This window comes from Erpetoichthys calabaricus, chromosome 11 (genome assembly GCF_900747795.2).
Source record: "Erpetoichthys calabaricus chromosome 11, fErpCal1.3, whole genome shotgun sequence".
Taxonomy (NCBI): domain Eukaryota; kingdom Metazoa; phylum Chordata; class Cladistia; order Polypteriformes; family Polypteridae; genus Erpetoichthys; species Erpetoichthys calabaricus.
In genome coordinates, this window is record NC_041404.2 from 82,361,117 (window position 1) to 82,386,614 (window position 25,498).

General features: G+C 38.3%; 1 protein-coding gene across 1 annotated transcript in view; it reads left to right on the forward strand.

Moving 5' to 3' along the window:
• Positions 1-25,498, forward strand: part of ube2d2 (ubiquitin-conjugating enzyme E2D 2 (UBC4/5 homolog, yeast)) — a 71,887-nt gene that overhangs the window by 35,923 nt on the left and 10,466 nt on the right. Inside the window, exon 2 of the mRNA XM_028791169.2 lies at positions 20,564-20,627. Within this exon, the coding sequence (XP_028647002.1) occupies positions 20,564-20,627 (64 nt within the window). The remainder of the gene's footprint in view (positions 1-20,563; positions 20,628-25,498) is intronic.

Genomic DNA, 25,498 nt, shown 5'->3' on the forward strand with positions numbered 1-25,498 from the left:
TGAAGTAAGAAAGTTTTCTGTTCAAATGTCTCCCCACAGCTTCTGTTGTGGGTGGAGTTATGACAACTCATCAAGCCTTCACCTCAATCATCGCTCCAAGATGTATTCTTCTTACAATCTCACGTTTGCTACTGTGATTCTCTTGATGCAGTGTTTATGTTCTGCTGTGGCTTTTAACTATGGATGGTTCGATCAGGCTTTTTAAGGCCGATTTCCAATTACTGATTTCATGTTACTAGATGGGCGGCATGGTGGCGTACTGGGTAGCGCTGCTGCCTCGCAGTTGGGAGACCTGGGGACCCGGGTTCGCTTCCCGGGCCCTCCCTGCGTGGAGTTTGCATGTTCTCCCCGTGTCTGCGTGGGTTTCCTCCGGGCGCTCCGGTTTCCTCCCACAGTCCAAAGACATGCTGGTTAGGTGGATTGGCGATTCTAAATTGGCCCTAGTGTGTGCTTGGTGTGTGGGTGTGTTTGTGTGTGTCCTGCGGTGGGTTGGCACCCTGCCCGGGATTGGTTCCTGCCTTGTGCCCTGTGTTGGCTGGGATTGGCTCCAGCAGACCCCCGTGACCCTGTGTTTGGATTCAGCGGGTTGGAAAATGGATGGATGGATGTTACTAGATTGGCTGATACCAATTCTAAATTATTATTTATTTTTTTTAGCCCTTTGAAAAAACTTTTTTACTCTTATGTTCCTGCATAACAAGACCTATGCAAGCCTATTAAACAGTATTTTTATAATTAAACTATAGACCCACTGGTGTTGTTTTTATTAACAAAATAAAATTCTGAAGACTTATTGTTCAGTAACCATAAAATTACTAAAATAAATAAAACTTACTTAAATTACAAAATTTAATAAGATGTTTACAAAAATAAGTATCCATAATATATATGACATATAGGGAAATAAAATGTTCCTTGTAATTACAAACTGTCATATTGTTTCATTTTTTTCTGTAATGTGCCTATGTGAAACAGCTTAATTTAAGAAAAAGTAGTTTTGACCATTTCTCTAACATACATATATATATATATATATATATATATAAACTCTGACACAATCGATTAATTGATCTTGTCAATTGAACACAGGTTTATGAGTAAGCTAAAAAGTGTAAGCTGCTGTATTTAAAACAAGCTCTCTGTCCAAACGAAAACTGTGTCTTTTAATTAAAGGACAAAAATAAAAGTTGTAGCTGTCTAATATTAAAAGGTCTGAATTAATTAAAGAAGCTTTCCTTACTCTTTTTGTCTAATTGCACAAGACAACTTGCTCACATACTAGTAACTGGAACAGTCTAGTTTTACGCCTAAGATGTTTACCATCCACGGCATCTTGGCACTAGGGGGTTCTCATGCAGTGCAAACACAAATATCGGCAAAGCTTATTTGCAACCTTTGTTGATTTTCGTAAAGTGTTCAACTCAGTTTATCGAGCTGCTCTGTGGGACATCCTGAGACTTTGTGGGATCCCCAAACGTAACCAAGTTGCTGGATATAATGGCCGACTTGTACGCTGGTATTGTGAGTTTAGTGAAGTGTAGAGGCAGAACCTTTTCCGTTTTTCCTAACTGATTCAGGGGTGTGTTCTTGCTCCTACTCTGTTCAGTACTTGCATGGACTGGATGTTGGGCAGGGTTGTGAGGTTCAGCGGCCGTGGGGCATCTGAAGAAAGATTCACTGATCTTGACTTCACAAACATCACATCATCAACAAAGTCAACAGCGGCTGTGACCAGGGTCTTGAGAGACTGAATGAGGAGTCTGAGTGTCTTGGGTCATGAGTGTCCTGAATAAAAACCAAGATCCAGGCCCACAGCCATCAGCAGTGTGTCTGTCAACTTTGTAGAGGTTTACTTACCTTGGCAGCAATATCTCTGTCTCTGTTGACTCTTCCTATGAAGTCAGTAGACAGATTGGAAGAGCATGGGGGGGGGGGGGAAGGGGTTAGGTGGCATGTGGAAAGGTATGTGTGGTGCTCATCACAGGAGTGATGTGAGGTTATTTTTTTTTTTTATAGTGTGTGTAAGTAAACGAGCAGCAGAATTCTGAACATGCTGTAATCTATTGATATATTTAGTCGGGAGGCCATAAAACAATGCATTGCAATAGTCCAAATGGGTAGTGATGAAAGCATGAATGAGTATTTCAGTATCTTTCACACTGAGAAAAGAATGCAGATGAGCAATGTTACGGAGATGAAAAAAAGCTGTCTGTACTATTGAGCTAATGTGTGGTTGAAAAGTAAGAAGCTGATGAAAGACGACACACAAATTACGGACTGCTGCTGAGGGTTCAACAAGGATCCCATCGACATCAATTTTTAGCCCACGAAGGGTAGAGAGGACAGATTTGGTACCAACTAAGATTTGTTTTATCAGGATTGAGTTGTAAAAAAATTTCTGTCATCCAATGATTGATTTCCTGAATGTAGTCAGTCAGTGCAACAGGTGAAGATGTTGCAGTTGCATTGACACTTACATAATGTTGTGTGTCATCGGCATAGCAGTCAAAGCTGAAACCATACTGATGAATGATCTCACCTAATGGGAGCGTATAGATGTTAAAGAGGATTGGACCTAGAACTGACCCATGAGGGATACTTTGTGTGAGTGAAGTAGTAGCAGATTTGTATTCCCTAATGAAGACATAGTACTGGCAATCACTGAGGTATGATGTGAACCAAGAAAGAACAGCATCAGAGATACCAATAGCTGAAAGTCGGGACAGTAAAATGTTATGGTTAACTGTATCAAATGCTGCGCTTAAGTCAAGGAGAACTAGAATAGTGGCCATCCCAGAATCTGTGGTTATAAGCAAGTCATTGGTTACCTTAAGTAAAGCAGTTTCAGTGCTATATAGAGCTCTGAATCCAGATTGAAAAGGCTCAAGCAGGTTATGCAAGTTTAAATAATCATTGAGTTGAGCAGCAACAACCTTTTCTAAGATCTTAGCCATAAATGGAAGATTAAAAATTGGGCGATAAAATTTTAGCTGTAATGGATCTGAGCCAGGTTTTTTTAAAATGGGGGTTTACAGCAGCAGTTTTTAAATCACTTGGACCAACACAGGTGTGGAAACTACAGTTGATAAAGTGAGAAATAGGAGCAGAAAGTTTGTCAGTGCAAGCCTTAATAAGTAAAGTAGGGGCAGGATCTAGGTGGCAGGTAGGTTGATTTAATTTAGATATTACTTCAGCAATATAAGTTGCTGTAGTGGGGTTAAATTTAGATAATTAAACTGTAGATTTAGAAGGGGTTAAATTTAGATAAACTGTAGATTTAGAAGTATAATCTGTTGACAGAGATGAGGTTAGTAGAGAAACCTTGATATATGGTCATAATTTTTGACTGAAAATAATCCAAGAATAGATTACAGTGCTCAACAGAGACATAAGGATTTTTAACAGCAGGTTGATAAAGTCTATTAACTGTATTAAAAAGAGATCTACAGCGACAAGTACCAAAGTCAATAAGGGTGGAATAGTACTTTGAACATGCAGCCGATAAGGCGCATCTGTATTCCTTCAGGTGTTCGGTGTAATCCAGGGTGTGAACAGCCAGACCAGTCTTCTTCCAGAGCCTTTCCAAGCGGCGACCAGTTTGTTTCATGGTACGCAATTCTGCTGTAAACCATGGAGATGTCCAAGTAGTAGGAACAATCAAGGATTTAATAGGTGCTTAATGATCCAAAATTTGTGACAATGTGGAATTATCAAGACACTATATAAAAGCAGTCGGGATTGTCCTTCTGTCCCGTGAGTGCAAAGCGTAGCAGTATTCCGCTTATCACAGACTTACTACTTGTGGCTTGCGGTACGAAGCGACGCGATGTGAGCAGAGTTCTGGTGCTCCCATCGTTCCCTTGCTTTTGTGCGCGTTCTTGGAGATTAGGTAGGCTATTTTTGGATTTGTATACAAAGAAATATTGTCCTGCCTTACTTTTTCTAACTTGGTCACTTCATTAGCAGTCATTCATTGACTTTTGTGACACGACGAAAGGCAAAGCCCTCACTGACTCACTCATCACTAATTCTCCAACTTCCCGTGTTAGGTAGAAGGCTGAAATTTTGCAGGCTCATTCCTTACAGCTTACTTACAAAAGTAACTCAAACCGATTATAACAGCAGCAATCCAAGCTGTGAGAAAACAGTAAAAAGGAGGCGTGTCAGACGTCGTGGTAAATTTTCTGATGCAGCTAGGCGGAAACAACTTCGTGACGCTGCCGCCAAATACTCTCAGAAAAATCCACAAGTTAATAGACACGCCGTCGCTAAATACTAGCAGGCAAATCCACAAGTTAATAGAGACGCTGCCGCTAAATATTTGCACGCAAATCCACAAGTTAATAGAGCTTCTGTTTCTAGGTACGATTCCAATAATAAAAAGCGGCTCATACAAAAACAGGTTTGGCTCAAAAAACCCAATTGTGGATTTGCGTACAGCCACCAAAACTTTGTAATGGCACGAGACTTCAGGTCACGTGTCTGCAAAAGAACCTAATTGAGGCAACTATTTTTACTGGCAGTGGCTCAGGGGAGAGCTTTTTATTCCTCGCATCCCCGTTATACCCTCTGATCTCCCATTTCAATTCAATCGCCTCCAATTTCCAGTAAGGCTCTGCTTTGCAATGACCATTAAGTCTCAGGGACAAACCCTACAAAAGGTTGGCATTGATTTGAGGCAGGTTTGCTTTTCACATGGCCAACTGTACGTTGCATGCTCAAGAGTAAGCTCAGTGCACAGCTTGGTCATATTACAACCGGAGGGCCGAACTGACAACGTGGTATACAAAGAGATCCTTAACAAATAATTGTGTATTTTCCCTCAGTTTAAAAATGTTTACTTTTCTTCTTAACAATTTTAAGGCAGTATTTTGCCGCTGCGAAGCACGGGTATTTTGCTAGTATAAAGATAAAATCTGGATAGGATAAGACAACCTAGAAACATCATGGAGACAGGAGGCACCTACAGACATAGAGAAGGATAACTGATCAATGTTCTTGATATTACAATAGGTTATTTTAGATTTTAGACTTATTTTAGGGAGGGGATACGTGAAACTAAATTCAATCGCCTGGTAATCTGAGATACCAACAATGGTACCAGCTGTACAGACATTCTGCAGACCAGTGGAACATACGAGATTCAGAATATGGCCATTAGCATGGGTTGAAAAGCCAACATGCTGCACAAAACTGAAACAATCCAGTACTGAACGTATCTCACAAGCAGATGGACAGTCAGAATCCACATGAACATTAAGGTCACCAAGTAAAATAACAGCAATAGACATGTTACAGACAAGAGTGAGTACAGTGATCCCTCCTCGATCGCAGGGTTGCGTTCCAGAACCCCCCGCGAAAGGTGAAAATCTGCGAAATAGAAACCATATGTTTATATGGTCATTTTTATATTGTCACGCTTGGGTCACAGATTTGCACAGAAACACAGGAGGTTGTAGAGAGACAGGAACTTTATTCAAACACTGCAAACAAACATTTGTCTCTTTTTCAAAAGTTTAAACGTGCTCCATGACAAGACAGAGATGACAGTTCCGTCTCACAATTAAAAGAATGCAAACATATCTTCCTCTTCAAAGGAGTGCGTGTCAAGAGCAGAGAATGTTGGAGAGAGAGAGAGAAAAGCAAACAATCAAAAAATCAATACATGCTGTTCAAGCTTTTAAGTATGCGAAGCACCGTGTGGGAAACCTGTCCCTTGACAAAGCAGCTGCAAGTAAGCCCAGCAAGGAAGGGAGCAATGTGAAGGTAGTCTTTCAGCATTTTTTAGATGAACGTCCGTATCCTCTAGGGATGCGAACAGCCCCCCTGCTCACACCCCCTCCGTCAGGAGCAGAGAATGTCAGAGCGAGAGAGAAAAGCAAACAATCAAAAATCAGTAGGTGCTGTTTGAGCTTTTAAGTATGCGAAGCACTGTGCGGGAAGCATATCGTGCAACAAAGCAACCACAAGGAAGCCCAGCAAGGAAGGGAGCAAAATGAAGGTAGTCTTTCAGCGTTTTTTGAGGAGCGGCCGTATCCTCTAGGGGTGCAAACAGCCCCCATGCTCACAATATATTTGAGGAGTTTTATTTAATACGTAATACGTGCTTTGATTGGGTAGCTTCTCAGCCATCTGCCAATAGCGTTCCTTGTATGATATCAACTGGGCAAACCAACTGTAAAAGCATTTAACAGAAATTAAAAGACCCATTGTCCACTGAAACCCACGAACCAGCGAAAAATCCGCGATATATATTTAAATATGCTTACATTTAAAATCCGCGATAGAGTGAAGCTGCGAAAGTCGAAGCGCGATATAGCGAGGGATTACTGTATTTCATACAGTTGAGAAAAAATCCATTGTAGCTTAGGAGGCCTGTAGATTAATATAATGTGCAGCGAAGCCTTTCCAGTGATTTTTAAAAATAAGGTATTGAAAAGACGTAATTTTATGAAAATCAACAGTGGTTGCTTTAAGACAATCACGCTGATCCACCGCCAATCCATCACCTCGGCCTTTCAGATGGGGTTTAGACAAGTAACTATAACCAGCGGGGGTAAGCAGATTTAGTTGTAAGTAATCACCTGGATTTTGCCACATTTCTACAAGGAACAGCATGTCCAGTTTTTTTTAGAAGTTGATAAGTCGTTAAGGAAAGTAGTTTTATTAGTTAACGATCTGCAGTTCAGGAGCGCACAGTGGAGAGTTACGTCAGATTGTAAACCTTGGTTACTCCAGTCCGGCATTTGTGGCAGGTGTTTTGGCCAATTTGTCTGCCTACTCCATCGTCCTTCAGATAGTCTTTTTGAGAAAACCGGTCTAACAGAACAAATCTTAATCCTAGACAACTAAGAAAGTAAAGACTTACTCACCAACCATGCTGGCTTAGGGAGAGTACAGGGGAGAGGGCTTGTGGAGTATAGGCAGCGAACGGAATAAAACTTTACAAAAGCTCCAGTATGAATCCAGTGAGAATCCGTCCATAAAACATAAAGAGCACGAGCAAGACAGAGGACGTAGTAATAGCAACAAAGCAAAATAGAGCAAAAAGACGCCGGTGAGAAGTGGCAGACAGATCGCGCACAGCGTACTCTCATCCGGAACCGGAAGATGTCTGTCCCTGAACTGTTCGCAGACATAGTATTTCACTTTATATAGTTATATAAGGGTTATAAAATGAGTTTTAAGGAATTTATCCTAAGTGTATGTAAAGTTCTGACATCAACTGTACATTATTGTACTCTAAATGAACAAATATGATTACATTTTTTAACTTGTAAAGGGGTAAAATATTTAATTAAAGAACGTTTTCCTGTCTTGAAAGACAGCAGGATTTCACAACTTTATTATATTTAATCCTGCTAGATATGAAAGTAAAAGGTGCCTTCCTGCAATCACATGCTGAAATCCAAGCTCTGAAAACTAAATTAGACATTCCATGTAGCCGATTAGTATTCTGATGGTATTTACTACAACTGAGTGGTTTGTTCCTCACCCACAAATAAAAAAAAAAAAAAAGTTTTTGACAAGTCAAAACCCAAATTGAATTCCTGTTCAAATGGGATGAATTTTTAGATGGATGAGTATGAAAGGATGTCTTCAAACACCACACACTTAAAGTATTTTTGTGCTTTGAAATGGATTTCTCTAGTCTGAAATAAACATCTAATATTTACAAGAAACAATTGCATAAAGCTGAGGTAGTGAAGAGTCAGTTTTGAATTTCACACCACTTTAATATCCATTATATATAAAAAAAATATTTATTTTAAAAAAGTGATACTTTTTTAAAGTTTATTTTTAAAAAGTAAGAAATAACAGCACCACTTTACTTGATCCTAGTGCATCTGTGTTATACAGCATCATTCTTTGTTTTCAGCCTTTGATTGACTCTCTGATGTACACATGGTGTGACCTTTAACTTTTGGTGTGCCAGTAAAGTCTCAAAGCACATTGTTGGTCTTTCATATTAATATTCTTTTTTTTTTTTTTTAATTATATAAAGGAAAAGTGTTCAATTACTTAAAAGTTTGAAATGTCACAGTTGATTGGACATGCAAATACAGTGGGGCAAAAAAGTATTTAGTCAGCCACCAATTGTGCAAGTTCTCCCACTTAAAAAGATGAGAGAGGCCTGTAATTTTCATCATAGGTATACCTCAACTATGAGAGACACAATGAGAAAAAAAAATCCAGAAAAAATCACATTGTCTGATTTTTGAAGAATTTATTTGCAAATTATGGTGGAAAAAAAAGTATTTGGTCAATAACAAAAGTTCATCTCAATACTTTGTTATATACCCTTTGTTGGCAATGACAGAGGTCAAACGTTTTCTGTAAGTCTTCACAAGGTTTTCACACAATGTTGCTGGTATTTTGGCCCATTCCTCCATGCAGATCTCCTCTAGAGCAGTGATGTTTTGGGGCTGTCGCTGGGCAACACGGACTTTCAACTCCCTCCAAAGATTTTCTATGGGGTTGAGATCTGGAGACTGGCTAGACCACTCCAGGACCTTGAAATGCTTCTTATGAAGCCACTCCTTCATTACCCGGGCGGTGTGTTTGGGATCATTGTCATGCTGAAAGACCCAGCCACGTTTCATCTTCAATGCCCTTGCTGATGGAAGGAGGTTTTCACTCAAAATCTGACGATACATGGCCCCATTCATTCTTTCCTTTACACGGATCTGACCATATGACATTCTCCCAATCCTCTTCTGGATCATCCAAATGCTCTCTAGCAAACTTCAGACGGGCCTGCACATGTACTGGCTTAAGCAGGGGGACATGTCTGGCACTGTAGGATTTGAGTCCCTGGCGGCATAGTGTGTTACTGATGGTAGCCTTTGTTACTTTGGTCCCAGCTCTCTGCAGGTCATTCACTAGGTCACCCCATGTGGCTCTGGGATTTTTGCTCACCGTTCTTGTGATCATTTTGACCCCACAGGGTGAGATCTTGCGTGGAGCCTAGATCGAGGGAGATTATCAGTGGTCTTGTATGTCTTCCATTTTCTAATAATTGCTCCCACAGTTGATTTCTTCAGACCAAGCTGCTTACCTATTGCAGATTCAGTCTTCCCAGCCTGGTGCAGGTCTACAATTTTGTTTCTGGTGTCCTTTGACAGCTCTTTGGTCTTGGCTTGTTTGAGGTTGTGGACAGGTGTCTTTTATATTGATAACGAGTTCAAACAGGTGCCATTAATACAGGTAACGAGTGGAGGACAGAGGAGCCTCTTACAGAAGAAGTTACAGGTCTGTGAGAGCCAGAAATCTTGCTTGTTTGTAGGTGACCAAATACTTATTTTCCACCATAATTTGCAAATAAATTCTTTAAAATCAGACAATGTGATTTTTCTGGATTTTTTTTCTCATTTTCTCTCATAGTTGAGGTATACCTATGATGAAAATTACAGGCCTCTCTCATCTTTTTAAGTGGGAGAACTTGCACAATTGGTGGCTGACTAAATACTTTTTTGCCCCACTGTACATCATAGCTTCATTTGAATTGAAATGTTTGACTAAGTCTACATGTAAATGGCTACACTGATATCACTGCTTGTTTTTTCTTCCATTACTTGAGAAGGAGCATGAAATTTCTTGGTTATTTTGTCATGATTCAAAAGCTTCTGGAAAATTGTATACATTATTGGGAAACGGAAGGTTCTATATAGTATTTTACTGTAATCTCTCAAATAAATCTCTCTATGTAATACTTTAAAACCAGAACAGAAACCAGGAACCAGCTACATATGAGCTACCCACCCGTGTCTGCTAATGTGTATGCTCATGCAAATACCAAATTTCACTTATACAGGGCCAGCCAGAAGTAACCACTTACAAAAACTTGTCAATAATAAAAGATTTTAGATTTTTTTCTTTTCTGTTGCACTTTTTAGTTTGAATACACATATCAATAGTACTTCCAGTATACTGCAATAGGAAAGTTGCCTGAACAAATCTGAGTTTAAAGTATATTTGAATAATGTATTGTTTTAAATTTTAATTGAAAGTTTAAAATCTATCCACTAAGCTTCCACCTGCTTCAGATATCACCATCCGATATAGTTAGCTGATATAACTAGATTGTGCCACTTAAACCTGAGAATACTGGATCTATACATACAGTGCATCACTTTTTTCACATTTTGTTATGTTACAGCCTTATTCCAAAATGGATTAAATTCATTTTTTTCCTCAGAATTCTACACACAACACCCCATAATGACAACGTGAAAAAAGTTGACTTGAGGTTTTTGCAGATTTATTAAAAATAAAAAAATTGAGAAAGCACATGTACATAAGTATTCACAGCCTTTGCCATGAAGCTCAAAATTGAGCTCAGATGCATCCTGTTTCCCCTGATCATCCTTGAGATGTTTCTGCAGCTTCATTGGAGTCCACCTGTGGTAAATTCAGTTGATTGGACATGATTTGGAAAGGCACACACCTGCCTATATAAGGTCCCACAGTTGACAGTTCATATCAGAACACAAACCAAGCATGAAGTCAAAGGAATTGTCTGTAGACCTCCGAGACAGGATTTGAGCTGTATTGTGTTTGAATTTGGTCTAAAGTGTTCAGCGGTTTGTACAGTCCCAAGCAGCACATTATTCCTAACTTCACTCCGCAGTAGTGCCACTCACAATATGGCGGTGACGCCTGCGCCTTTTGTGCTATCTTTGTGGACCTGTGGGGCCTCCGTAGCCTCTCATGTTTGACTCTGGGGTGCAGCGCAGAATCCTCTTTTCTGTGTGGTTGTGTCATTAGTGGTAGCTATGGGCGCGTTGTTGCTTCATTTCTCATTCACGTTAGTTGAGCTCTTTCGTTCTTGGGCCGTGACCCCTTCGTTCGTGGTGGATACGACTTCGCTTGCAGTTTATGGAAGGCGCGCCTGCGCAGTACGTCTCATGGTCCCATCACCGTGTCCCTGCGTCCATATCCGGTGTATTCTCGGTTAGTAATATGGATAATTGCTGTTTATTCCAAAGTAAATTTTACAAATCAGTATTTCAAACATTTAACACTAGCCAGACACTAAAATGGTTTACCTTATGATGCTTCTTTGAAATAAAACCATATTTCTAACAATAATACTTTAACTGTTTTTCAGCCTCACTCTGCGCTGTCCATGCAACGCGGCCGCAGAGAGCTTAAACAACTCTGCACATCCACATAAAAACGACAAGGGGTGAGGTTTCTGGAAGGCTTTTACTGGACGAACTTCGTTGTAAACTGAATTATATACAAAATAAACATAGGTATACAGTAATCCCTCCTCCATCGCGGGGGTTGCGTTCCAGAGCCACCCGCGAAATAAGAAAATCCGCGAAGTAGAAACCATATGTTTATATGGTTATTTTTATATTGTCATGCTTGGGTCACAGATTTGCGCAGAAACACAGGAGGTTGTAGAGAGACAGGAACGTTATTCAAACACTGCAAACAAACATTTGTCTCTTTTTCAAAAGTTTAAACTGTGCTCCATGACAAGACAGAGATGACAGTTCTGTCTCACAATTAAAAGAATGCAAACATATCTTCCTCTTCAAAGGAGTGTGTCAGGAGCAGATCATGTCACAGAGATAGAGAAAAACAAACAAATCAATGTTTGGCTTTTAAGTATGTGAAGCACCACGGCACAAAGCTGTTGAAGGCGGCAGCTCACACCCCCTCCGTCAGGAGCAGACAAAGAGAGAGAGATAGAGAGACAGAGTTTGTTTTTCAAGCAAAAATCAATATGTGCCCTTCGAGCTTTTAAGTATGCGAAGCACCGAGCAGCATGTCGGAAGCAGCTGCACAAAAGATAGCAACGTGAAGATAATCTTTCAGCATTTTTAGATGAGCGTCCGTATCGTCTAGGTGTGCGAACAGCCCCCCTGCTCAATCCCCCTACGTCAGGATCACAGAAAGTCAGCACAAGAGAGAGAGAAAAGTAGGCTGGGTAGCTTCTCAGCCATCTGCCAATAGCGTCCCTTGTATGAAATCAACTGGGCAAACCAACTGAGGAAGCATGTACCAGAAATTAAAAGACCCATTGTCCGCAGAAACCCGCGAAGCAGCGAAAAATCCGCGATATATATTTAAATATGCTTACATATAAAATCCGCGATGGAGTGAAGCCGCGAAAGGCGAAGCGCGATATAGCGAGGGATTACTGTATACAGGTGTACAACTAAAGACAATAAAGAATGATTTACAAAGCAATACATAGCAGACAGTATACATTAAACAATAAAGCTTTAAAAGACACTTACAAGGCGAGTGATTTCCACGGTTGGATCAAGACAAAGACAAGCGCATAGACAGAGGTTCAAATTGCTGTGTACCACAACTAACCATACCCAGGGGTTTATATACCCTAAAGATACGCTTCGGACGTGACCAAAACAAGAGATAAAGGGGTGCCTATGTGAGACACGTGGGGTGTATTGTATTCAAATGTTTATTATGGGACCTACGTGCTTTACGTGAGTTTCATAGACTTTTATAGCACCACTGTGAGTGTGGAACGTGACTGACTGGTGTGTTAATAAATGACAAGATGGAGGAGCACAGCTCAACAAATAATAGCTAACAGCTAACATGTGGGGCAGAACATCTATGATGAGTTAACAGCTGCCTAACCTCTGATTCAACAAAACTGCTAAAAAAAAAAAAAAAAAAGTGCTTTAAATCCAAATGGCTAAATTGTGATGAAAGCCGGGAAAGAAAATACATCACATCTGTATAAGTAAAACAACAAACCATCCTGCTTCAGTGGCTGTGCGTAGTGTCTTCCTGCGTCCACAAGAGGGCTTTATTTCCGATGAACAAAGGCAACCAGAAGCACAAAGAGAGAAGAACAAAAGGGCTAGCATATCAGGCGAACAGTTTCTAAATGCACAATAATAATACCGGGAGGAGGCCCCGGGGAAGACCCAGGACACGCTGGAGGGACTATGTCTCCCGGCTGGCCTGGGAATGCCTTGGGATTCCCCCGGAAGAGCTAGAAGAAGTGGCCGGGGAGAGGGAAGTCTCTGCATCTCTGCTCAAGCTGCTGCCCCCGCGACCCGACTTCGGATAAGCTTCGGATTAGGATGGATGGATAATAATAAATAAATCTTTACATTTTATACATGATCAAAACAAACTTGTATTGTTGCCTTTTCAATAAGCATTTCGCTATGCTAGTATGCATAAAATGGGAGGTGATTGAGATGCAAGATATTGCAGATATTATGATGGATGATGCAGTTTAGTTAGCCAGTTCTGATATAAGCTTATTTTTGCCAACGCAAGTACTAGCAAACTTCACACTGTCTATATTAGATGCATTGAAAGCAAAATTATAAGGATAGCTAAGACATTGCTTCACAATTACTATACAGTGATCCCTCCTCCATCGCGGGGGTCACGTTCCAGAACCCCCTGCGAAAGGTGAAAATCCGTGAAGTAAAAAAACATACATTTATATGGTTATTTTTATATTGTCACGCTTGGGTCACAGATTTGCACAGAAACACAGGAGGTTGTAGAGAGACAGGAACTTTATTCAAACACTGCAAACAAACATTTGTCTCTTTTTCAAAAGTTTAAACGTGCTCCGTGACAAGACAGAGATGACAGTTCCGTCTCACAATTAAAAGAATACAAGCATATCTTCCTCTTCAAAGGAGTGCGCATCAGGAGCAGAGAATGTCAGTGAGAGAGAGAAAAGCAAACAATCAAAAATCAATAGGTGCTGTTTGGGTTTTTAAGTATGCGAAGCACCGTGCGGGAAGCATATTGCGCAACAAAGCAACCACAAGTAAGCCCAGCAAGGAAGGGAGCAATGTGAAGGTAGTCTTTCAGTGTTTTTTGAGGAGCGTCCGTATCCTCTAGGGGTGCGAACAGCCCACCTGCTCACAATATATTTGAGGAGTTTTATTTAATACATACAGTGGTGTGAAAAACTATTTGCCCCCTTCCTGATTTCTTATTCTTTTGCATGTTTGTCACACAAAATGTTTCTGATCATCAAACACATTTAACCATTAGTCAAATATAACACAAGTAAACACAAAATGCAGTTTTTAAATGATGGTTTTTATTATTTAGGGAGAAAAAAAATCCAAACCTACATGGCCCTGTGTGAAAAAGTAATTGCCCCCTAGTTAAAAAATCACCTAACTGTGGTGTATCACACCTGATTTCCGTAGCCACCCCCAGGCCTGATTACTGCCACACCTGTTTCAATCAAGAAATCACTTAAATAGGAGCTGCCTGACACAGAGAAGTAGACCAAAAGCACCTCAAAAGCTAGACATCATGCCAAGACCCAAAGAAATTCAGGAACAAATGAGAACAGAAGTAATTGAGATCTATCAGTCTGGTAAAGGTTATAAAGCCATTTCTAAAGCTTTGGGACTCCAGCGAACCACAGAGAGAGCCATTATCCACAAATGGCAAAAACATGGAACAGTGGTGAACCTTCCCAGGAGTGGCCGGCCGACCAAAATTACCCCAAGAGCGCAGAGACGACTCATCCGAGAGGTCACAAAAGACCCCAGGACAATGTCTAAAGAACTGCAGGCCTCACTTGCCTCAATTAAGGTCAGTGTTCACGACTCCACCATAAGAAAGAGACTGGGCAAAAACGGCCTGCATGGCAGATTTCCAAGACGCAAACCACTGTTAAGCAAAAAGAACATTAGGGCTCATCTCAATTTTGCTAAGAAACATCTTAATGATTGCCAAGACTTTTGGGAAAATACCTTGTGGACTGATGAGACAAAAGTTGAACTTTTTGGAAGGCAAATGTCCCGTTACATCTGGCGTAAAAGGAACACAGCATTTCAGAAAAAGAACATCATACCAACAGTAAAATATGGTGGTGGTAGTGTGATGGTCTGGGGTTGTTTTGCTGCTTCAGGACCTGGAAGGCTTGCTGTGATAGATGGAACCATGAATTCTACTGTCTACCAAAAAATCCTGAAGTAGAATGTCCGGCCATCTGTTCGTCAACTCAAGCTGAAGCGATCTTGGGTGCTGCAACAGGACAATGACCCAAAACACACCAGCAAATCCACCTCTGAATGGCTGAAGAAAAACAAAATGAAGACTTTGGAGTGGCCTAGTCAAAGTCCTGACCTGAATCCAATTGAGATGCTATGGCATGACCTTAAAAAGGCGGTTCATGCTAGAAAACCCTCAAATAAAGCTGAATTACAACAATTTTGCAAAGATGAGTGGGCCAAAATTCCTCCAGAGCGCTGTAAAAGACTCATTGCAAGTTATCGCAAACGCTTGATTGCAGTTATTGCTGCTAAGGGTGGCCCAACCAGTTATTAGGTTCAGGGGGCAATTACTTTTTCACACAGGGCCATGTAGGTTTGGATTTTTTTTTCTCCCTAAATAATAAAAACCACCATTTACAAACTGCATTTTGTGTTTACTTGTGTTATATTTGACTAATGGTTAAATGTGTTTGATGATCAGAAACATTTTGTGTGACAAACATGCAAAAGAATAAGAAATCAGGAAGGGGGCAAATAGTTTTTCACACCACTGTAATACGTGCTCTGATTGGGTAGCTTCTCAGCCATCTGCCAGTAGCGTCCCTTGTATGAAATTAACTGGGCAAACCAACTGAGGAAGCATGTACCAGAAATTAAAAGACCCATTGTCCACTGAAATCCATGAACCAGCAAAAAATCTGCGATATATATTTAAATATACTTACATATAAAATCCGCGATAGAGTGAAGCCGCGAAAGTCGAAACGCGATATAGCGAGGGATTACTGTAAACAGAACAGGAAGGAAGGCAACATTTTTCATTAATTATTGCATGTACTCAAACGTTTTGCTACAGAACCTTTTAAATGAGATTACTTCTGAATAATCTAAATGTCTAATGACTCATGTGGCACAGGTATTATGTTTTTATTTTTGGTGGTTTTAATTAAGCAGTATTTGTTTTTTCAGTTATTGGAAAGAAAATGTCAATGTATACATTTAACATGGGTGCATGTGTAAGTAAGAAATGAACGAAGATAATTTGATTCTTTCTAAAACTAATGCTGAATGTCCAGAAGTCCATAAAGTTTTCATTTATAGTACATAGGATCAAATGCCACCATTCTCATTTTTCAGTGTAGGAAATCTGGCATCATCTTTTTCTTTAAGAATAGCCGTCATATTATTTGTTGGATATTAACCTATACAAATATGTTGGTTTTGCGTACCAAGTATTTGCACATGTTGTATCCATTACCAAAAAATATTCAAACACTTGTGCAGCTATGTAGCAGAACTTAGTCAAAGCATACACTAAATAATTACTTTTGCAGTAATTTTCACATTTATTGAAATGTTGTGATCAGTGATATGTTAGCTAGAAGCAGGAGGCTATTACACTTTCATAGCAGAAAATTCTGATGTGGAGGTCTGCTCAGGATTAGAAAGACTTGCTCACAGCAGTGCCCCACAGGTTGGCGTACTGTGTATTGTTTCCTGTGAGTTTATTTATTTCTTTCAACAAGCGCCCAGCCCCCAAGTACTTTCTTCAGTTGTAGGGGCACAAGTGAAGGCTGTTATGTCATAGCATAACAACTCAAAGGAGAGTGACCTGTATAAAAAGAAGAGATTTAAAATGTAACTGTATTTTAATGAAAGTGATTAAAACCATGAAAGTGGAAAATATGTTGAGCATTATGGTCTCTAATGTCATTAACTTCATTAGTGTTACTTTTTTTTCCTGAAAAAACAAGTAATAAGCATTGCATTTTTTTGCTTGAAAAATTACGTATTTATTAAATCTGATCTTCTGTAAAACCTGCAAAGCACTAAAAGTACAAAGTCAGAAGTGTAGAAAGTTTAATGATACAAATAATAATGATGAATATTAATGATAAAAAAAATGGTAAAACCGTATATACTGTCAAAATTGTGTTTGTGTGGTATATCTTGAAGCACAGTGAAATACATAATCCAATGTCACAGTCGGGACAATAGTAGCGTGATTCCTTGCAGATTTTCTTTCCAGACTGATCAGCTTTTAAACAGCACACTGCACATGTGTGATTGACTCAGGCCTGTTCTTACGCAACACACGCCTGTATCGTTTCCTGAGCAATGCTTGGCACGAACGCTGTTGGCACTTTTACAGCCCAAGTAATCGTTGGGTCTAACGCTTATGCAAGACGTGTCTACAGGTGCATCTCAATAAATTAGAAAGTCATTGCAAACTTTTTCAGTAATTCAATTCAAAAAGTGAAACTCGTATATTATATAGATTCATTGCACACCGTGATATATTTCAAGTGTTTATTTATTTTCATTTTGCTGATTATGGCCTACAGGTAATGAAAACTGAAAATTCAGTATCACAGAAAAGTTTAATATTACAGAAGACCAATAAAGATTTTTAATACAGAAATGTTGGCCTACTGAAAAGTACATCCATGTACACACCCAATACTTGGTCGGGACTCCTTTTGCATGAATTACTGCATCAATGTGTGTGGCATGGAGGCAATTGGCCTGTGGCAGTGCTGAAGTGTTATAGAAGCCCAGGATGCTTTGATAGCGGCCTTCAGCACATCTGCATTGTTGGGTTTGGTGTCTCTCATCTTCCTCTTGACAATACCCCATAGATTCTCTATGGGGTTTAGGTCAGGTGAGTTTGCTGGCCAATCAAGCACAGTGATACCATGGTCGTTAAACCAGGTATTGGTACTTTTGGCAGTGTGGGAAGGTGCCAAGTCCTGCTGGAAAATGAAATCAGCATCTCCATAAAGCTTGTCAGCAGAGGGAAGCATGAAGTGCTCTAAAATGTAAGGTAGATGGCTGCGCGGACTTTGGACTTGATAAAACACAGTGGACCAACACCAGCAGATGACATGGCTCCTCAAATCATCACCGACTGTGGAAACTTCACACTGGACCTCAAACAACTTGGATTCTGTACCTCTCCACTCTTCCTCCAGACTCTGGGTCCTTAATTTCCAAATGAAGTGCAAAATTTACTCTTATCTGAAAAGAGGACTTTGGACCACTGAGCAACAGCCCAGTCCATTTTCTCCTTAGCCCAGGTAAGATGCTTCTGACGTAGTCAAGCCACTCCTGATCCTGAGGCCAAAAATGCGAAAGTTGTAGCCCATGTCCCGGAAATATGTCTGTGTGTAGTGGCTCTTGAAGCACTGAGTCCATCCACTCCTTGCGAATCTCCCCCAAATTCTTGAATGGGCTGTGCTTCATAATCCTCTCAAAGATAGGGTTATCCCTGTTGCTTGTGCATATTTTTTCCTTCCACTCAACTTTCCATTAATATGCTTGGATACAGCACTCTGTGAATAGTCAGCTTCTTTAGCAATGCGTCAGTAGCCTTCTCCATGACTGTGTGCCCTACTGAACCAGACTGAAAGACCATTTAAAGTCTCAGGACACCTTTGCAGGTGTTTTGGGTTAATTAGCTGATGTGACACCATGAGTCTACAATATTGAACTTTTTTACAATATTATAATTTTCTGAGATACTGAATTTTGGGTTTTCATTGGCTATAATCGGCAAAATGAAAAGAAATAAAAGCTTGAAATATATCACTCTGTGTGTAATGAATGTATATAATACGAGTTTCACTTTTTGAATTGATTTACTGAAATAACTTTTCAGTAAATAACTTGGAATTGCACTGAGAGGTGACTGTCATGGTCCACTGTATTAAATGATCTTCATAGTCTGCCCAAATTTATCTTAACATGTGCGCATTACATAATTTATGTACTGAAATTTTCTCTTCAGTAATGCTAAAAATACAAATTTCAAACATTATAATTGGTACCCAAACTAGTAAATAGCATGATAACATTGTATATTTTCATTTGCACAAACTGTTTTTTGACAATGTACTTTTCAAATCTGTTTTGTCAGAAAATCACTTTGTCATGTTCATATTATTTCGTGCTTTGAAATATATACTTATTTGTGTATATGGAGAAGACAGCTGGTTAATAAGGGTCATGAAGAGTAATGTTTAAGATATAAGACATTCATTCAAATTTCAAATACCACAAACACCTGAAGTTTTGATTTTACAAATCACTATCTCATCTTTCTTGGTTTGCTTCAACTTTAAGGATATTTTTGTGAAATTAAACTTGCCTCTTAAAGATTAAAATACTAGAGTTCTGTTTTCAAGCTAGCCTCACATAAATGAACAGACGTTGCTGTTGCTTATGCCTGTGTACTAATCCAGAATTAGCCAAAGTATTGGACAAACAAGTACAATAATTACTCCTAACTCCCATACTATGCAAATACTGTATTTGTAGTATGTGGTTTTGATGCACTGGTTTCATTTTACTTGTTTTGTTAATTGGTATTACTTTGACTTCCAAAACCCAGCGAAAGATGTTTTCAAATGCTGAACTTCTAAACCAAGTCATTTTTCACCATAGTAGACAGATGTCTCAATATACAGTAGGTGAGTGTGGTGCCCCATCCAAGGCTGGATCCTATCTTGTGCCAGGTGCACTCAGGAAAGGCCCCTGTTTCCAGTGACACTGAACTCTAAATGCTGGTTAAAAAAATGGATGTTTGGATGAACTGTAGCCATCTTCATAACAATAGGAGGATGGAGAATTTTATTTTTATTATAAACATGGGCTATGTATGGCACTTAATTAAAGAGCTAATCATCTCTCCATTTTATCTTACTCAAATGTATGACACTACAAGCTAAAATGATTGCAACTGACAGTTGAATTGTCATCATTGCATTTTGTAAATATGCATTAATTGTGTATTTTTTTAAATTTCTCGACTAATTCCATAATGGGATGAAAGAAACATTAATGAAAGGCTTTTTTATCTTGAAACTGTAGTGGCATATTTTTTCCACTCTACTTTTTAAGTAACAGGTGCAGTATTGGTTTATTATATGCTGTATTTTCAAATAAAGCAAGTTATAAAATAGATCAATTTTTATTATTAGTTTTATTAAGGTTTGTCTCTATAGATGTCAAATTATTCAATAAGTTTAACATGTGGTTATCCTTTTTGAGACTAAATATTGATTTAAAATGCAATGCTTACATTCGATTATATTACTTTTTTTATAAAGTACTTTGTGGTATGTAAGGATGTATGTAAATCTAATAAAACTCAAGTTTTGTTTTTTCCTGTCCTACTGGCCATTTGAACTTATCACTGGACTCATCTTTAGAGATGTACATGTGATATTGTATATAAGGATGCTAACCTTCTACTAATATCTGTTTTATAAGATTGTGCAGATTTATTTTCTGTTGTTCATTTTCTTACCTAATCTTTTTTTTTTCTTTTATTATAACTTACCCTTTGACATCTTGTAAAGCACTTCATTTTTTTGTAAATTTTTCATATAAATGTTGCAAATTGAATTGCAGTGTGTTTTTATTAAATTCATAATGTCTTAGCCTGCTTTAAAGGATTATATGCTCAGGAGGAATTTAACCAGTTAAATTTACTTATAAAGAATATTGAAAAATATTACTGAATATTTTAAAATAAATTTAAGTGTACAGTACTTTTTAACAAATTCGTTTTTTGTGCTTTTGTGAAGGAGCTAAATGACTTAGCACGTGATCCACCAGCTCAGTGTTCTGCAGGACCTGTTGGAGATGATAGTAAGTAGAGTTTTCCTGTTTTGATAATTAGTGCACTAGTTGATCTTGAAGATGACTGTTGGCATTCCATCATTTACATAAAGTCAGTTTGATTATTAATTAAGCAGTATGTGTATTTCTGATTTGGTATTGTTCAAAAATTTTGTCAAAGCAATCAAACATAGCTATTGTAGATACAGCAATGTACTAGAATTTCTTGTAATAGTGACTCTAAACTTTATTAATATTTAATATTAAAAGATTAATATATTAAGCTTAAAAGTTGCTACTTCGGTAATGAAACCTCTTTTGTGCCTCTTTACACGGCCTATTTTATGTCATTGCATAATCTGAATTAATGATATGTTTTTTAAAAAAAATAAACAAAAAAAAAACTACATATTCCATTGCATTGTTTGAATTGTTAGTGTTGTCATACAAAATAGCAAGGATTTGTATGAATAAATACAAACAATTGGAAGATTTCAGAGTGACAGAAATAATAGTAGTAGCGAGGGTTATATTATGGTATTAGGTTTTTTTGTTTTGTTTTTTTTAACATGCTCATTTAAAAAAAAATAGCTTAGGTTTCTTTCTATATGTGGGAAGTGTACCACAAGAAAAGAAAAAAAAGGTGCTTGTGTGATCCCTAATTGTGCTGTAGTGCCTAGGCGTAAATGGTAAGTTGGAACTTAGAGCAACGTTTATGTTCTATGAAATTATACAATAATAAACATGAAGTACTATACATCCCAAGGAATAGACCATTTAAAGAAACTTCTGTCATCTGTCAGGAGAGCCAAAGTGTCTAAAGCTATGCTTGATTGCATGTACATTTCATGTAATGGTATATCATCTCTGTCCATCATGGCAAGCCTGCAAGCCTTTGGTTGTTCACATGTAATTTTTCACATACAATCATAACATATCAAATGTTGATTTACATGGCAGCTTCTCTAAAAAAATATACTTAGTCATTGTGCACCTACTTCAATATTGGTAGTGTTACTGTTTGTGATTCATGCAGGCGGAGTGGTGGCTCTGAGGCTAGAGATCTGCACTGGCAATCGGAAGGTTGCCGGTTCGAATCCCGTAAAATGCCAATAGGGACTCTGCTCTGTTGGGCCCTTAAGCAAGGCCCTTAACCTGCAATTGCTGAGCGCTTTGAGTAGTGAGAAAAGCGCTATATAAATGCAAAAAATTATTTAAAAAATTATTATTATCAAGAAGCTGGCTAAGAATGTAAGAAATTAGTTTAACAGTTAAGCTATCTCAATGTCTCATCCAGGTACATTCGATCCAGAGCATTCTCAGGTTTAACTTTCAAGACTTCAAGCATTCATGCAATTTTATTAGCAACTTCATTTTCACTTTCATGTTGCCAACTGTGCACATTTGCAGCCTTCAAGGGTATGCACAGGAGAGAAAAAAATGAAGTGTGATGCATATAAGTTTGGGGAGCAGCTAGTATGTTTACTAGGCACTTCACCTGTTTTGTTCACCATACCATTGTAAAGGAAAGAGCTTCCCATGCATTTGTTATATATTTTCATTATTTTGTATAAAATGCTGTGCTTTTCCCTGTCTGCTGCAGTAGTGAAAGCAGTAGTATACAAGTTATCTTGCACCAGTTAGCTATTCCTTTAAATGGCACCAGGCTACAGTAGAATTCCCAAATAAGGCCACCATTCCATAGAAGAGGGTTACGTCTCATTGGAGAGAAATCTTTCCATTTTACCTGCACTCCCAAAAACATCCTAAAAGATGTGCAGGTTGTTTTAATTAATTAATCTAAAGTTGTATGATATACTGGAATTTCATCCAGGGATTCTTGCTGTGTTCTGTCCAGTAATTCTGGTGAGCCAGATCTGGATACATACCGTGAAAATGAATGTTGCTTTTTACTAATTGACTATGAAATAAAGGACATTAAGTAAGTAAGAGGAGTATGGTTTACACTGTATAGGTTTCAGTTTCCAAAAAAGTAGCCTTTGTGCAGTTTTTGGTCAGCATTTGTGGCACTGGTGTTATTTAGTTATGTTTTAAAATACCTATTGGGGGGGAAAAAAGTGAGCATTGAAACAGCTTTACTCAATGTGTACTCATTTGTTTGGTACAGAGCAGCACAGGATCATACAATAACATTTCAAAAAAGAAGGGGTGTTAAAATAGTAAAAAATTGAGAAAAAATGAGGAGTTGCCATCACACAATTATGTAAAACCTTTGTCTGATTCAGATCAGTTTGATATGAAGAACTAGATTTTCATTGCTGTAAAATTAAATTTACCTGGGATAAATGTCAAGTAACTCCTATGACATGAATTAGCCTTTGATTAACAAGACAATCATGGCTTTATTGCTTAAGCTAATGGCACATTACGTGGCCTCTTGTCAGAGGGCGTGTCATATCTTGAATACTTCTTGAATCTTATTGCCTTGAGGATGTCATATGAATATGATAACAAGGAATGACAAATTACACGACTCATTTTCATATTTCTAGACTGTCATGAGCTTGCCTCTTGCTGAGATCTAATTACTGTGGTGTCTGAATACTCCAGTGCTTTTAAACACACTTTCCATATATGACAAGTTCAACCATTCTTTGTGCATTCTAAAACCTCTGCATTCCTAATTCTTCATGGCTGCATTTTATGCATTCTACTTATAGGTTAATGTTCATTAGTTGTCAGCTGTTTTGCACACAGAACTACACACACACCCTTTGACTTAAGACCTTATCAGACCTGTTTTATTTAGTTGGGATCAGTCACAGATTGGCCTGACAGTCACTGAGGATGCCAAACTACATGACTTGCCCATGACTCGCTAACATTATGTAAATAAAGTTTACAACTGGAAAAAATTGTGAACCGTCAACAGAGCCTTTAGTAAAAGGTTATTTTAATTTCCTGCTTTTTATTGAATATTTTGACACCAAAAGAGCCTTCTTAGATCATCCAAAAGCGATTATCACCAAATGCCATAATGCAGAAGTGTACAGGACAGTTTTTCAGAGGCACTCGCCATTCATTTTTCCAATTTTAAGACACTGGCTGCTTGGAAGAGAAAAATTGATCAAAGTCATTTTTAAAGCTGGTTGTAAACTGTTGAAAAACACCCCATAAAACATACAGATCTAAGTTATAATTGACGTGGAACAATAAGGGGTGATGATTTCAGCCTCTACCATACACTTCACACTAAACCAAGAAAGGCTTTATGGGTGAAATTCAAAGATTGATGCCACTGTTGAAGGACTAATGTAAAAAGGCAAGATTTATTTTTGCTAGAACCTATTTGGAGAAAACAAATTCTCTTTAGGTGTGTAACTTTAGACAGTCTAATAAAATATTCTGATCAAAGGTTGGCAATATTCCAATAATTTCTCAAGATATTGAATATGATGTACCTAAACTGCAAGGGGATCCATGCTGACCACAACTATATAAAAAGTATTGGTGTTGGGGCGAGGTTAGTAATGGGCTTAAGATTTAGAATAGTGGGTGTCATAGTATATAGCAAAAAACCTGTGTTTTCAAAATGTGCATGCAGCCCACAATAGGAAAAAAAAAAAGATTTTTTTATTCACCCTTATTAGACTGTAACCTTTTTGCTTTTGTATTGTTGATGCATATAAACTATCCAACTGACAATACTTTCAGGGTAAGCCTATTTGTAATACGTGAACATAGCCAAGTTAGATGGAAGTCCGATACATTCATTAATGGAACAACACAGTGACACCCAAAGCAGTGAAGGTGTTTTGAAATTTTCAGTTTTAAGTTCAGTTGTCAAGAATATCTGACTGTGTCTGCTTTACACTTGAAATATTTGGTGTTATGAAGCCCTCTCAGTGTGAGCACAGGAGATGCTTTCTGCTTCCTCCTATCTTCTCGTAGTCACAATGTTGTGCAGTCATTTCGATGAAAGAATGTATGTTTAACATTCAAAAGTTTGGAATCTCTAATTTTTTATGTGACCAATGCATTTCTAATATTAATAGCTATTACTATTGACAATAATTATTTGTAATGTTGTTATTCAAGTATAACTGCAGTGCCCCATTTTCAGCAGTTCTTACTCCAGTGTCCTAATGGTAAACTCCATTAGTTCATTCTTGATCACAGTGAAATCTCATTGTTGGCTTGACCTACACACTTTAAGTTAAAATACTTAATAGGGTCAATTCCTATCTGATACACTCAGGCTCAGGGTCTTGATCTGACAGGACTGATGCATGCTGTGAAGTGGGTTACATTTGTGTGTATGTGTGGATTTGTTTAGTCATTTCACTGTGTATATATCTTTTTTTGTTATTAAACTTTAGAATTTTTCCGCAAATCTATATTTATTTAGTTGTTCATTGTTCTTGAAGTCTGTTGCTCTGAGGATGCACGGTTTGTTTTGTTTACCTCTTTTGTCCTGTTGTCTGATATGGTTTATACTGTACATATTTTCCAGTCCATTCATAAACCCACATAAAAAGTGGATTATAAAGTTGTGTGCATTGATGCAGAATCATTCAATACAGGGAATCGCAGTGCATCTGAGAATTAGCTTTCCCCACACCTAGTACAGAAGACTAAACAGATGAGTTAACATTGCACAATAGTAGCAGACCAGTTTAGGTAAAAGATTTTTTTCAACTGTAAAGCAACAAAATGTTTTTAAAAGGTACATAACAATATAGCACATGATGAATATATGTAGATATTGCTATAATTTACATGTTTTTAAATTTTGGGGGTGTTTGAGCTCCAGGGAACCCTCGGAGCCTGCACTCATGCATATGTGTATGTTTGTTTGTGTTCATTTCTTTCTCCATTATGAAGCGTACTGTATACTTGGGTAGGGCAAACAATTAGTCAACTATATTCACTCACTCTTA